Below are 14631 nucleotides of genomic sequence, written 5' to 3'. Positions count from 1 at the left end.
TGATGAGAAAATGCACATAAAGGCTTAATCTAGTGCCTGGGGAAGAAATAGCTTCCCAGGTGACCCTAGTGGTAAAAAAACAAGCCTGCCAGTACAGGAGACTAAGAGATGCAGTTTTGATCCCTGGGTCAGGAAGATCCCCTGGAGGAGGCCATGGCAACCAACTCCAGTATTCTTGCCTAGAGAAACCAATGGACAGAGGAGCCTGGGGGTCTACAGTCCATAGGGTTACAAAGAGTCAGACACGACTGAAGCAACTTAGCACACGTGCACGGGACAGATGTAAGTGATCAACGGACACTTCACACACACATAAAAAAGTCCAGGGCTGTATCACATGTGTGTAGACACATATGCTGTCACACTGGAAATAGTATCCTGTGGCCTCTGGTGATTTGTCATAAACTCTGGAAGGCCTCTCTGCAGATGGCAGCTCCCTCTCCTACTTGCCTCTGCTCTGACAGTTCCCAGCAGGCACCCCTCACTTACCTCTTCCAGTTAGCTCCGCAGCGGACGCAGCCTTCTTTGGACCTTGGCCTTCACCCTGCTGGGTCTGAGCTAAGGAATACTTCAGGGATGTTTCCTGGTTGGAAGCACATGGACCAAGAACTGGAGGGTAGGAACACCTGCCCCCTCCCCATCCCCGACAGGCCACCTCACCCTTCCAAAAAGCCATCAGAGCACATTTGGGAAAAGTTAAGCCGTTTTATTTCACAGGGTAGCTCCACATCAAACCAGCAGGCACCATGAGAATACGCAACAGAGGATCCAGTCAGACACTCTACGGCACGGGCGCTGGGTTGTAAGGGAGAGAAACGATGTCCGGGAGAGGGAAACACTTATCACCACATGGGGACAGGCAACCAGCAATTTCCTAGGGTGGTTTCAGTTTGATTTTCCTGACAGTTTGGGGAGGAAGGAAACCAAAGGAAACTAAATAGACCAGCCACTCTGAAGCAATCAGAACTGAACCTATTGCCAAACCGTGTAAACAGTCACACTGCCGGGGACTAGAGCCTGAGCAGAAACCCTGGCCAGAAGCTACTTCCTTCCAAGGAAAGTAAAGTGCACCCTGGCCGTTCTGGTTCAAGGTCGTCGTTTGCCTCGGGCAGTTCACTCGGAGAGGAGGCATCAGCGAGGAGCAGTCCCAAAGGTTGAGACGGCAGGACCAGGACGCTGGCAGATCAACTTCGGAGAGGCAAGGAGGACTCCGACCTGGCAGCAAAGTCCCTCGCCCGCCCCCAGCTCCCCCAGCAGCTTTGGATATGTGGGGAATTCTCTACGCAGCTGCTCAGAGGAGCGGGGACCCCAGAGAACCAGGGAAGTTGACATGAGACATCAGCACTAGCTCTGCACAGCAGAAAATCATCTCAGCAACACCTCGGCTCACCCCTTCCTAGCTTTTCCTCCCGACCCCTCCTCCCTGAACCCAGCAGCTTTCCCTCCCCCCATAGTCGTGAGCCAGCCTTATCTTCTTTCTGGGTTTCTCGGGAGGGTGAGGCATTTGCTCTAGTGTGAAAAGTCAGGGACAGAGAGACTAAGAGGAAGAACCATTACGTTAGTCCTCATGGTTTTCCAACAGCCAAGTCCATGCACTGAGCGCCAGGTAACGACCAGGACCCAGGAAGTCCTCTGCATCCATGCCTCCTGAATGAGAAAGAAATAACCCCCCCGACAAGGCACTCTGAGGGCCTCCAAAAGGAAAGCAAGCCCCGCGCCAGGCCCTTCCCTGCACTGGCCCCACATGGGTACCACCAACCAGTTGCAGAGTGTTTATAAGGCAGATCACTGAGCTGCTGGTTCCGGCCGGCAGCCAAGGGATGGCTCCACTTCCCTGCATCTCTTCCCACTCAGATTTCTTCATGGGATAGGAACCTGGTGGGAATCCACTGCTCGCCTGCCCCTGAGGGCCCAGTGACCTCAGAGAAAAGACCCCCCACCCCCACCCCAAGTCTAATTCCCAAGCTGACAATTCCCTCCAGTTGTGCGCTCTGTCCGGGGTTCAAAAGGCGCTTCAAGGTGAGAAATCGTTAGCACTGAAAACAAGGAAAGGCAAGAATTTTTCACAGAATCCCACAGTTCAGAGCAGCTCTTTAAGAGGAAAGGGGACTAAAGGGAGAGAGGGGGTGTGGGGTAGGAAGCACGGCTCGTTCTCAATTTTATCCAAGAAAGGTCCTTAGCGGCCGGAGGCTGGGCCCCAGGCCCAGGAAACTAGACCAGGAATGAATTTGTTCTTTGGTCAGTTTTAAATGAACATCTTGCTGGTTCATTCCTAAAAGAGACTGAACACCGGTAACACAGAAAGACAAAAGGCTTGACCTCAGGGTAAATTGAAGGTTAAGAAATCATTCTGTGAAGAGCAAAACAAAAACAAAAAACAAAAAAAAATTGCCCGTTATCAATGAACTGATCAGTACAGCTTCCAGTAATGGTGATGGACAGGTAGGTAAACACCACTTCCCCTTGTACAATTGGTTATACTGAGGACTACTAACTAGGTTACTACATTTCCCCCACACTCACTGTACAGTTAGGTTTCTGGTATTTGTTTTTTTTACATTGATCTATCTACTAGGTGCAAAGATTTGGTGAGTGGCATTGGCTATAATTTCATTGTAGCCTTTTTAAAAATTACAGTTTCACATTTTAACAGTTACTTTCCAGCATTTAAGCAAATACAGCAATATATAGTGGACTAACACAGGCAGGAGTCAGAAGAGAATGCCAATGCTCATGACCGTGGGCGGGCCTGGGTGCGTGTGGAGGGGGCCTGAGACATGCAGAGCGCCAGATGGGTGGGGAGGGGGGCAATATTTTTCCATTTGGTTCTGCGTCAAGGCTCAGATTTGGAGCTGGATGAGTGGGGTGTGAGTTTGCCTAAATGTGAGCTCATCGGCCATTTCCCAATGGAAAAACAGGTGCTTAAAGAAAACAGAAAGGCCCTGTCCTTCAGGTAGGTAATTCGGTGAAAGGCAGGCCTATATTCAGTAAGTTAGTCAATTCAGAGGAAAACCCACATGACCTGACTGGTGTTATGTATATCAGGCAACAGATCTGTCAACTCAAATTTTCATGTTTCATCTGGTAGTCATGGCAGAGAATGTGATACTTTGCACAGAAAGCCACTGTATTTAAGGTCTGGGAGTCTCTCTGGGGTAGAAATGAGAAGTCTCTTGTCCTGGCTGGACATCACAGAATCCTTGCAAATAAATGGTTTTAGGAGCCAGACCCAGCCGCACCCTCAGCCATCTATTAAATCTTGGGCAAGTCGTAGCCATCCTAAGGCCTTGTTTCCTTCCCTAAGCTGTAATGCAGTGGGGGTGGAGGGGGTGGGGTGGATTGCTTTATATGCTAAATAGCAGAGGGCTCCTAGCTCGATCTGAGGCTCTTTCATTTCCAACTCTAGGCAAAACAAAGAAGGTCGAATTTGTCACTAGCCTCTCCCTGGCATTCTCTTTTTGAGTCCTTATTCCTCCCGACTCTCAAGGCCAGTTCTTCAGGCAAGGCAGTGTGGCTCACCGTCCCTACACACCCAGGTAAATGTGGCTTCATATGACTCCCTCTCTGGGGACCAGAGGAGAGGGCAAAATTAATCCAATGGGCTGACATGGTAATGATGGAATGTCAAGAGGTGACTTATCTGCAGGATTGTGCTTCATGACTCTTATGAAGCTGGTAGGAAAATTCCACTGCCTACTTCTCAAATGCCATTAGGAGGTTTCAAAAGGAAGGTGCTAGGTGGTTTTCACCTTACTGATGACCATGAAAAGAGCAGTCGTGTCAGTACAGTGCTTCCTAGGTTGCACGGTTTGCTTGCTCACATTTTATGGAGCAGGAAACTGAGGCTCAATGAGGTGACACGCCCCCCCCACCCAATTCTTTCCCCATATTTTCAATTTTGTTAAATGCGCTGGAGGAGGTGAGTGAAAGGGAAGGGAAGAGGGAGGAGGCAGCTATTTCACTGCATAAACTCCACCGAAGCATTCTCTTGGATGGCAGGTGACAAGGACTCCCTCCCCAGGCCTGGTCTGAGCTGCGTACTTACAGCCCTGTGTGCTTCATGCAAAAGGCCACCAGCCAGAGCGCGTCATGGCCTGATTTCAAATTAAAAAACGATGGGACTCAAACTCTCCTTGCCTGTTTAGTTCCAGAATCTGACACAGTATAATTAGTAGAAAGAGGAAAAGAAAAAATTAAATATTTTGAAAATGGTATAAGTTAAACCTCTATAGTTACCACAGAATTGTTCCTACAGCGTTTCTAGGTTTTGAAGTGTTCCACACCACCGTGTTTGGTTTTTTTGTTTTTTTTTTTTTCCTTTTTCCCAACCACACATAATACTGTGCTACAATGGGGCTCAGGCTCTCACCATCCCCTCTTCTACTAACGAACACAGGCCGCTGAGGTCAGGGCTCTTCTTGCCAACGTCCTCCATGCTTTTGGGGGTGCAATTGGTCTTGGCCTCCGGGTGGAAAGGCAGGGTCTCTGGGGCGTGGATGGGGAGGGGGCTCTGTGAAGTGGTCCCCACCTGTGGGAGCAGTCTGCCCAGGGTGCCACCTGCCCCACACTTCCTTTAGGGGCAGACTGTTCTGGAAGGCCACAACTTCTGGAGACAGTGGGAGACTGGTTTTGTTTTTCTGCAGGTTAGTGGTATATTGCTTCATTCGCAGTTACTGTGGGCCTTTAAATTCTCCCAGAAAAGTCCCTGCAAATCCCACCAAATAACTCAGCGGGAGATGTTTGGTGGCATGGGTCTGAGGTAAATCTAAGTTTCATAAAAAGAAAAAGGAGATCCTATATACATTTTGTATGTGTGTCCAGATCTAGTATATGTATATAGATGCATAAATATATATATATATATACACACACCTACAGACACATACATGCATACATACGTGTACATATGCACACGCATACATATACACGTATATATGCATGTAGAGAGAATGTAGAGAGAATAATTTTCCAGTGACGATATGCGGGCGAAGCCATTTAACACGGGCCGTGATCTCGGGAATCGCTCCAGCCGGGGTACCGCTCCTCACCGCTTGCTCTGGTGTCTGTGTGTACGCGGGAGGGAGGTGGGGGGTCCATGTGACTGAAGGCGCGCTGCGGCTCGACCTGGGACTCAGCTCCGCACAGACGTGCTCCCAGGCTGACCTTCTGGTCCCTGCCCGACAAAGCCAGGAGCCCTGGGAGGACGCGGAAGTCACTGAGGCCGCCCTTGGCCACGGCGGGCCGCAGCGGGCCAGGGCGGTGCCCGCCATCCCGCAGGTCACATGGTGCCCGACTTGTCAGCCGAGCTGTTGGGGAACATCTTCTCGGTAGGCGTCACGGCTGGGCTGCCTACTCCTGAGCTGCTGCTGCTGCTGGACCGATGCTGGACCACGGGTCGCACCGGCCGCATGGGGGGCGGGCGCAGCTGGGCGCCGGCCAAGCGGGCGGACAGGGCTGGCTTGAAGGTGGTCATCATCTCGGTGGAGCTGCTGCTGCTGCGGCGCATGGCGGCGTCGGGGTCGCGGATAACGATGGTGTGCAGGGGGCTGGCCGGTTCCGAGCTGATGGGGCCTGGCGGGTTCTTCAGGGGCTCCAGGGTGTCCAGCACCACATCTGGCGCCTGCTTGACCGTGTTCTGCCTCTCCAGCTCTCGAAGCTCGTGCAGAGCCGTACTCATGGTCTTCTCAATGTCCTGGGGACAAAGAGAGCTCTGGTTGGCACAGAGCTGGAAGCCTGGGGACTAACCCTTCCAGGGCGCTGACTAACTTGTGGGTTCCTTAGGGAGGCTTCCCCACAAATGTCACTGGCTGGGCAGGAGAATCAGTCCCAGGGTGTCTCATAACCATAAGGGAAAATGAGCATTTTCCCTTTCCATTTCAATATGAGCATTGTAGATCTCACAGAGGCAGGCTCCACAGTCAGACAGACGTGTTCAAATCCTGACTCTGCGGCTTCCTTGTTGTGTGACCCTGGGCAAGTTACCTTACCTCTCTCAGTCTCAGAATTCTCATTTGTAGGTTAAGTATAATACTGAACTCAGGGAGTTGATGAGTATGAAATGATATGGCCCCTTTGAAGAGCATGGCATGGCACCTGGTACATAGTGTTGAAAGTTGGAAGTGTTAAGTCACTCAGTTGTATTCAACTCTTTGCAGCCCCATGGGCTGTAGCCCGCTAGGCTCCTCTGTCTATGGGATTCTCTAGGCAAGAATACTGGAGCAGGTAACCATTCCCTTCTTCAGGGCATCTTCCTGACCCAGGGATTGAACCCAGATCTCCGGTACTGCAGACGGATTCTTTACCATCTGAGCTACTAGGAAAGCCCCAAATGATATGGTCCCTTTGAAGAGCATGGCGTGGCACCTGATACATAGTACTTCCCAAATAATATGGAGGTAACACAGAGCACCAGTGTAAGTCCCCTCCCTAATAATTCATTTAATCCTCATACTTATCTGGTAGGAACTACCATTATGCTCACTTCACACATAAGGAACTGGAAACTCAGACTGGTTAACTTGTCCAAGGTCACACAACTACTTACCAGCATAGCAGTCTGACTCCAGAGTTCATGAGCCTAAGCATTAATATTAACAAATCTGTTAATATCTCTCCTTCGTCCATAGGAAAAGTGTTCAGCGGTTATATATTAGAACATTCACTATGCTTACCCCAGGGTGATGGGACTGTTACTTTCTTCTATTATAATGGTTTTTTTTTTTTTTTTAGAAAAAAATGAGAAATTTGAAAGGCAACAAAAATCCTCATCTGCCTCTGCAGTTCCTGTGGATACTGAGACATTGAAGAGCTCATCAGTACGAGAGCACTTTGAACGACACTCAAAGAGATTCTGACAGTTCAGAGGGTTGGCCTGGGGCTCAGCATTCCAGGAGGGGGCGCTGGAGCTGGACTGCAGCATTTAACCCGGGAGCTCTGGGCCAGGATACAAAGCCCGGGGTTGGGAGGAGAAAAACTGCTTTACTACTGCCGCTGGGCAACCTCGGGCAAGGCTCAGTCACTCTGCACCACACCTGGTCCCTGAGCTGAAAGCCCCCCACTGGCAGTGAAGACGGAGGAGACAGCTGACATGGTGATGTGTGTGAACTGTCTGACAGTGACCTCTGCTCTTCCCCAGCCAGGGTCCTCGGCTCCTGTGGGGTTTCCCAGGGATGCCTCCGCTCAGGCTGAGCTGGGCCACCAAGGGGACAATGAGGGACAGTGCTTAGAGCCGGTAATGGAAGATGCTGGCCCCACTGGCTCCACATCACTATTGAGACACACTAACTAGCTTTTCCGCCCTGGGGCAACTCTGGAAAAAAAAAAAAATGGAAAGTGTGGTTAGACTGATAGGGCTGGTGCCTGGAGGTGTCTCCGCTAGCCCCTTCCTCACCCAGGTCTCCCTTTACCTTCTTTCCTCCCCGTCCTCAGGTGGCTCTTGCCTGCTGGGCCCCCATACCAGGCTCCGATCCGTCCCAGCCTATCATTTGGCTTTGTGAAGAGACCACTGGCTAACAGCCAACATTAGCCTGTGGGCTTCCCAGGTGGCACTAGTAGCAAAGAACCCACCTGCCAATGCAGGAGATGTAAAGTGATACGGGTTCAATCCCTGGGTCAGGAAGATCCCCTGGAGAAGAAAATGGCAACCCATTCCAGTATTCTTGCCTGGAGAATCCCATGAACAGGGGAGCCTGGAGGGCTACAGTCCATAGGGTCGCAAAGAGTGGGACACAACTGAAGCAACTTAACACCAAACACAATATTAGCATATATGCTTCGCCAGGATACTTCATCCTTTGCCCACAACACTGTCTACTTTTAGAAGACACTGTTTGTGCCTTTATCCACAAGGATTAGTGGTGGTGGGGGCAGGTGGGGTCCTGCATGACAGGAGAGAAGGCAGTCCCGTCCCCACTTTTGCTACCTCCCACCCCTGTAGAGATAAATGGCCACCTTCCACGCCCCAGGCTGCTTAAATTAAGTCCCCCACTGATATCACTGCTCAGTCTGCTCTACTCCAGCAGTGCCAAAAGGCAAAACTAAGAAGTAAAATATAATTATCGCCCCTCTATCACCATCCCTACCATCCCCACCACTCCACCCTTGCAGAGTGTGAGCCAGAAAGACAGCAAGCTCAGAAAAAGATCAGCTGAGGTGTTTAGGCACAAGCCTGGTGTTAGTCTGAGACGTGATGCCATGATCTCAAAGTGGAGCTGCAGAGAGGTGCCAGGAAGCGTGGACAGTGGCGGGGCAGGGGGGCAGGGAATGATCACTTTTCACTTTGTCCTAAATGAGACCTTCCCACCTTGGATGGGTGTTTCAAGGTCCCCAACCCCGCTCTTTGCAATAGAATCCTCACCGCCCCAAAGATTCTGATTGTCCCTCTTTTCTTAACAGGGAGAAAACATTGGGAAGGGGATACATAATGGGCTGCCTGCCAGATTCCAGGGAGAAAAGTGGAAACTTGAACTATGATAAAACCGTCAAAAACACATGAAAGTAGTTATGCAAATCATTAAACAATTCAAACAAACTGTTTGGTAACAATTTCTTAAATGAATTTGTTGTGCTTTCTTTGGCAAATATAAAAATCACACAGGTTTCTCATCCAAATTTTTAAGAAGTTATCTAACAAAACATAAAACTCTAAGCACTTTGGAAGACCATGGAACATTTTCTGCTTCCAGCTTCAGCTATTTCGTCCTGCCTACCCTTTGGATCTTGGTACTGTCCTCCCCAGAGACATCTCTCACTGCCTTCGAGCAATCCACACATTTTAGGCTCTCGGAACACAGAGTTCCACTCCTTCAAGACTCCTGACGCATTTGCCATTTTCACAGTTGTGTGTGTTGGTGGTTGCCATCCCTCTCTTCTCTAAACCCTAAGCTCCATGTGGGCAGGACCTGGGTCCACTTTAGGTCATTATTATTTTCTCAGTGCCAGCCAGTTTGAGCACAACAGATGCTCCATCAGAATTCACCAGTAAATAAATGAACAAATGAATCAGGGAATGAATGAAAAGATGAACAAATGAAAACATGACTAGCACAATCTTGCCATCTTACGGAGACACCTGCCACTACCACATCCCCTATCTGGGAATCCCACCTCCAGCCTGGACACTGGGGCCTTGAGTCTTTACAGGAGCCCTAGCCAGGAGCTACACCCATCTAGCTTCCGCTCCGAGGGGGAGGCCGGCAGGGGGACAGGAAGCCAGCTCACTATCTATCCTGTGTCCTAGCTCAGCCTGACCTGGTGTGAAGGGCGAAGTGACTCCCCAGTCTGCAGGGGCCCACCCCTACCCCTCTGGGGGTGTCAGCTGGTGCGCCTGCTTCCTGCTGGCCCTTACTTCTGCCAGGGCCTCGGCCTCCAGGGACTTGTGGTCCCCCAGGCTGCTGTGCCTGGTGGAGCCGCACGTCGACCGCATGCTGTGCCCTTCGGAGAGCGCCTTCTTGTCGGGGTAGTTGATGCTGCCGGCGCTCCCGAACGTCGCCATCCTCCGCTTCTCGGGGCTCTCGATCCTTCCCCGGGTGAGGGGGATTTTGTGGGGGCTGCTGGGGCAGGCGGCGGCCCGGGGCGGTGTGTCTATGCTGGGGCCCAGGCCCCGGGGTGGGCTGTGTGTGTCGCCCCCGCTTCGGCGCCTGGGGATGGCTGCTCCATCAGATCGTAACCGCACTCTGCAAAGGAGCCAGGGGGCAGGGGCATGGGGCAGAGGTCAACCCTGGCCAGTGTCACATGGGTCAGCCAATCCCCCAGAGTCCAGACATGCTACACACTAGTCTAGGGAGTGGGTATAGTAAAGCCTCATTCAGCCAGACCTGGCGATTCTGCAATGAAGAACTGTCCGAGCACAGAACTCAGGCCAGCAGACTTAACCTGCACACATGAAGGAATCAGGCCTTCTGCTTCTAAGCTGCAGTCAGTGGTGCTAATTACACAGCGAATCTCGTCTATATGTTAAGTCAGGGCCAGGAGGATTGCAACCTGGGAACACTTTGCTCATGGTTAGTTGGGTTCATGATATGTTTTTAAGCAGTTTAGGTGTCTCCATGATTCCAGAGGGCTTCTGATTGGTTTGAGGCATTGAGGCTTGACTGTACCACAAGTCACCAGCTCCCTGCAAGCACAGGAGGGCCCCTGGGAACTCAACATGGCCCAGTGCTATCACCCTCCCCCAATCCCCCACAGGGCTGTTTTCCATGAGGCTTTTCCAGACCTTGAACATTTCCAATCATTAAGAGAAAAACCTGCATCACTGGAATGCCTTTTACACATTTGGATACCTTTCACCCTTCAGGGAGGGTGTGGCAGAGAGAAAAGGGGCCTAAAGTATCTCTCTGGAAGGCAGATTCTTGTCTTGTCTCTGTCACTGACTTTCCAGTGACTTCTTTCAGACCCACTTTATTTATCCGTTACATGGGTCTAATATTCCTCACCCAGCTTCAAGGGAGGTTCAGTGGGTAGGAGACAACTCTGAAGCAGTTCTACCCACTGGGGATTCTGCTCCAGCCTAGGGAGGTCAGCAAAGACCTGAAGGCACTGGTGAGAGGAAGGCTGGGAGGGGTGAGGGGGTGGGGAGGAGGGACAGACTGCGGGGATGGGTTGTGACGGGGACCAAGCTCAATGCAGTCAGCAGTGCTTTTCACCCTGTGCCACCAGCCAAGCTAAGCATTGCCTGTGGTCACCCCAACAGGACCAAAGCATCGGTGTCGGAGTGGAAGAGTACTGGGAGAGAAAGGAGACGAGGAAGGCAGACAAGGAAGGACAGAGGGAGAGGGAAATTGAGGCAGGAGAAGGTACGGCCCCCCTAGATGTCAAGGGACCTCAACTCTGTCATCCACCTACCCCAACCATACACTTCCCCTGATTCTATCTGCTGATTATCGACACCCTAACTGAACAGAGTTCGCTGAAGAGAGGTACTGGGACTTCTGCTGAAATAAATTCGTAAACCTAGGTTCCTATTGCAGCTGATTTCTCTGGCTCTGTCTGCAAGCACCCAGCATGTGGGTTGATCCCATGACCTCTCCACCAAAAACAGAGACTATGACATTTTGAGAATCTGATTAAGAAAGCAGTGAGAAACTGCCAGCTTTTCTTTTCTCCTCTTTTCCTTATTTATTTTTTAAACCACCAAGTGCTTTGCACTCTACCTGTAGACAGAGTGAAGAGCCCAGCTCCTTACCTGGCAGAAAGGTCATGTGATAGCCCTGCCCACACAGGAGTGAAGAAATTGGCAAACACATTCCCACCAAATATGTGGGTGGAGCCGAGTGTCAATTTCCCCCCACGCAATGTGTGTGAGACTACTTACGTGGTGCGCTTCAGTGAGTAAGAGAGCTTTACATTTTAAAATATAACAACTTAGGTTTTCAACAGAAAGTAGGGAGGAGGTTTAAGAACTGGAGAGAGAGGAAAAGTACTTGCCAATTTTTAACTCTCCCTCCCCCGTGTTTTTAGTATTTTAAGTAAAAAGGATTGGTTGCCTGTATAAGTCTTTCCTCTTTCTCCACCTTTGTCCCAAGCTGGATTGCTTTGCTACCTGCCATTCGAGGCCAGTTCCAGCCAGCCCAGCAGGCGTGCCCAGCGTCACATCCTATGGGAAACAAGGGGCCACGACAGCCTCCCTCCCTGGCCCTTCCCTCTCCCGAATCAGACCCGAATGGGCACTGCATGAGCAGGAAAGAATGAACCCGAGTTTCCTACCGGCCCATCACCCCCCCAAAGCCGTAATCCGAGATGTGCTCCGTGGGGGACTGCAGGTCGTTTTTGGAAGAGGCCTTGTCGTCCAGCAGCGGCCCACTGCTGGCCTCGCTGTCGGCCTTTTGGCTCAGGCTGTCAGAGAAGGCGTCGTCCCTGGGGAGAAGAACAGATGTGAGCTGGGTGGGCTTCGCACCCAACAACCCGGATGTATTGAGACCTGAGGGGCTGGATCCACACCCACAGCTCGTGGTTGCGCCGCTGCCGCTTCCCCAGCAGGAGGCGCTCTGGGGCACCACGCTCCCCTACCTGCTCCCCCGCTCCACTCCCCGCCCCCAGGGACTAAACCTGGTCTCTCCAAGCTGTTCTGGGCTGGGACAAGCTGAACGCTGGAAGGTGTGGAGGAAAAATGGGGGAGTGGGCCTGCAAGCTAAGCCCTGAGCACTGAGTCTCATGTGGCTCGGGGAGCAGCAGCTTGGGGTTCAGCCAGGGAAAAGGAAGGCATTCCCATCCCTCCCCCACCCTTGGCTTTGGACAAATGTGAAGGGTCTGAAGCTTGTTGGGGTGCTCTGTCCACTGCCCTCTATGCCCTCTCCCTTCCTCTATCCTTCCTGTCCTTGTCCTCAGAGGCCTGGGGACGTCAGAGGGCCGCCTAGGGTTCTTCCGTTGTTTGCCTGACCTGGACTTTTCTTGGGCTCCAGATGGTCTGCTCTGCCATCAAGATGTATGCCTTTGGCCCCCTCCCCATGCCTTTGGCCCCCTCCCCTTGAGGCCCAGCCTGCAGCCTGGTAAATCAGTTCAACCTGAGCGGGACTGGAACTTGGAGGGAGCGTATACAGGAACTGTCAAAGCTTTTCCAAGAATGGAAGGTGTCGACTTTCTGGGCCTGATGCTGGGGCTAGGTGTTTGGGATGTAGAGCTTTTTTCTTTCTTTTTTTTTTTTAAGGTCTAAAGTTATTAAAAAAAAAAAAAATAGTACCCTCTTAGCTGGAAATGAGAGGATGATTGTTTCTGCCCCTCTCCTGGGAGAGCTATCTCAGGGTAGAGAACAGTGGGCAGTTAAGAGGGCAGTGGGAGGGCCACTGGGTTACAGCAGAGGCCCTGAAGGGCGAAGGTATATGGCAAGATCCAGTGGACACTGAGAACTAGAGCGGGTGATAAATGCCCTGGAGGCTATCAAGTGGGCCAGGATGGCAAGCCAAGAGCACCAAACAGTGTCCCTGTGGACCGTGAAGTATGAGCAATTTGCTTATATGTTAAATGGATCACCATTCAAAGGGAGCTGAGACGTAATCCATTCTCACCGAAGACCAAGTGTGTCACAGCAGGGAGAGCAAATCGCTGGCGTATAACCCAGCGCTGCTGTTCCTGTGCCCCTTCCAGACATCACTAATCCATCATGACACTCTTCACAGAAGGTCCCAGCACCCACTCACATGTCCTGTACAACTATGTACTGATGTGGGATGAGCCCATCCACACCGTTGTGACGACCCTCCCACCAGTCCTCGGAGGCTCGGTGGTACAGCAGCAGTGAGGCTCCCTTCTTGAAGGACAGCTCCCGCGGGGACCGCCCCACGTAGTCAAACTTGGCGATGGCCTCGATCTGCTCCACTTCTGGAAGGAAAGCAAGGGCAAGCGCATCCATGAGAACAGCAGAAGGCAGCCCAGGAGCCTCAGTCAGAGGGCCCTGGCTCCGTGGGGCAGCGCAGACAGCGTGCCTGGTGAGGGCAGCATGAGCTGGAGCTCAGGGTACTGGGCTCTAGGCTCAGATCCGCTCCCTGTGCTGTGACCTCAGGCAGGCCATCTCACTTCCCAAAATGGAAAGTGGGGTTGAAATACTACATCCTTACTTTCCACTGCCCCTTTTTCACATTTTAAAAATAATATAAGAAATTTCTTTTTCTTCTGTCCCTTAAATATCAGCTCTGTTTCCATTTTCCCATGAACCCTTTCCCTCTTTGTTCACATATCACACTGTTGGTGCTTCTTACCTTGTAGGAGGTCAAACAGATGTGTGTGGATTCTCTTCCATGTAAAATGTTTTACACAATTTTTAAAGGTTCCCAGAAGACTTCTCTCCAGAGCTCATTGTTATAGACTGAACTCTGTCTTCCCCCAAATCCATATGTTACAGTCCTAACTCCCAGTGTAATGGTATTTGGAGATGAGGGGGTTTAGGAAGTAATTAAGCTTAAGTGAGGTCATAAGGGTGGGGACCTAATATGATAGAACGGGTGTCCCTCTGAGAAGAGGAAGAGATAGCGGAGAGCTCTCTTTCTGTCTCTGCATGAGCACAGTGGAAAGGCCATGGGAGGACTCAGTGAGAAGGCAGCTGACTACAAGCAAAGAAGAGAGGCTTCAGCAGAACCCAACCCTAACAGCACCCTGATCTTGGACTTCTAGGCCCCCAGACTGAGAGGAAACACATTTCTGTTGTTTAAGCCACTCAGTCTGAGGTGAGTGGCAGCCTGATGGCATGCCTGAGCTAACATGCGCATCCACGAACTTAATTTGGGGGGAGGGAGAATTCTTACTGGGGCTACAGGTCAAGCATATCTCTTTGCATACACACATCTCCCCATCAGAGCTGTATTCTTCTCTGGTCAGTGACAGGCCCTGCCTGGGTTAACCAGTGAGAACGTAGTTCTTGTCCCTGAAATACTCCTACTGCCCAGCTCTGTCACCTCTTGTTTGTGTGACCTCAGGCAGGTTATATAATTTCTGTACACCTCAGTTGCCTTTAGAGGACTAAACGATAAAGCATGAAAGAAGACATACAAATAGGCAACGGCTATATGAAAAGATGTTCAACACCATTAATCATTAGGAAAATGCAAAGCAAAACCACAGTGAGATACCAGCTCACCCCTGTTAGAATGGCTGTTATGAGCAAGACAACAGACAAGAGTTGGTGAGAATGCAGAGAAAAGG

At 51.1% G+C, this 14631-nt stretch overlaps 1 protein-coding gene across 3 annotated transcripts in view; it reads right to left on the bottom strand.

Moving 5' to 3' along the window:
* Nucleotides 1–691: 691 nt before the first annotated feature.
* Nucleotides 692–14631, bottom strand: part of SRGAP3 (SLIT-ROBO Rho GTPase activating protein 3) — a 247457-nt gene continuing 233517 nt past the window's right edge. For 2 of the 3 annotated variants that reach the window (XM_006070759.4, XM_044933455.2), the window contains exons 19-22: nucleotides 13134–13314; nucleotides 11704–11853; nucleotides 9347–9674; nucleotides 692–5692 (exon numbers count right to left, since the gene is read on the bottom strand). In XM_006070759.4, the coding sequence (XP_006070821.3) occupies nucleotides 5279–5692; nucleotides 9347–9674; nucleotides 11704–11853; nucleotides 13134–13314 (1073 nt within the window). In that variant the 3' untranslated portion in view covers nucleotides 692–5278. The remainder of the gene's footprint in view (nucleotides 5693–9346; nucleotides 9675–11703; nucleotides 11854–13133; nucleotides 13315–14631) is intronic. The other variant, XM_044933456.2, reaches the window with a different exon arrangement.

Source organism: Bubalus bubalis, chromosome 21 (assembly GCF_019923935.1).
Source record: "Bubalus bubalis isolate 160015118507 breed Murrah chromosome 21, NDDB_SH_1, whole genome shotgun sequence".
Taxonomy (NCBI): Eukaryota; Metazoa; Chordata; class Mammalia; order Artiodactyla; family Bovidae; genus Bubalus; species Bubalus bubalis.
Note: the sequence above shows the minus strand (reverse complement) of the source record. Positions and strands in the feature narration are given on the sequence as shown.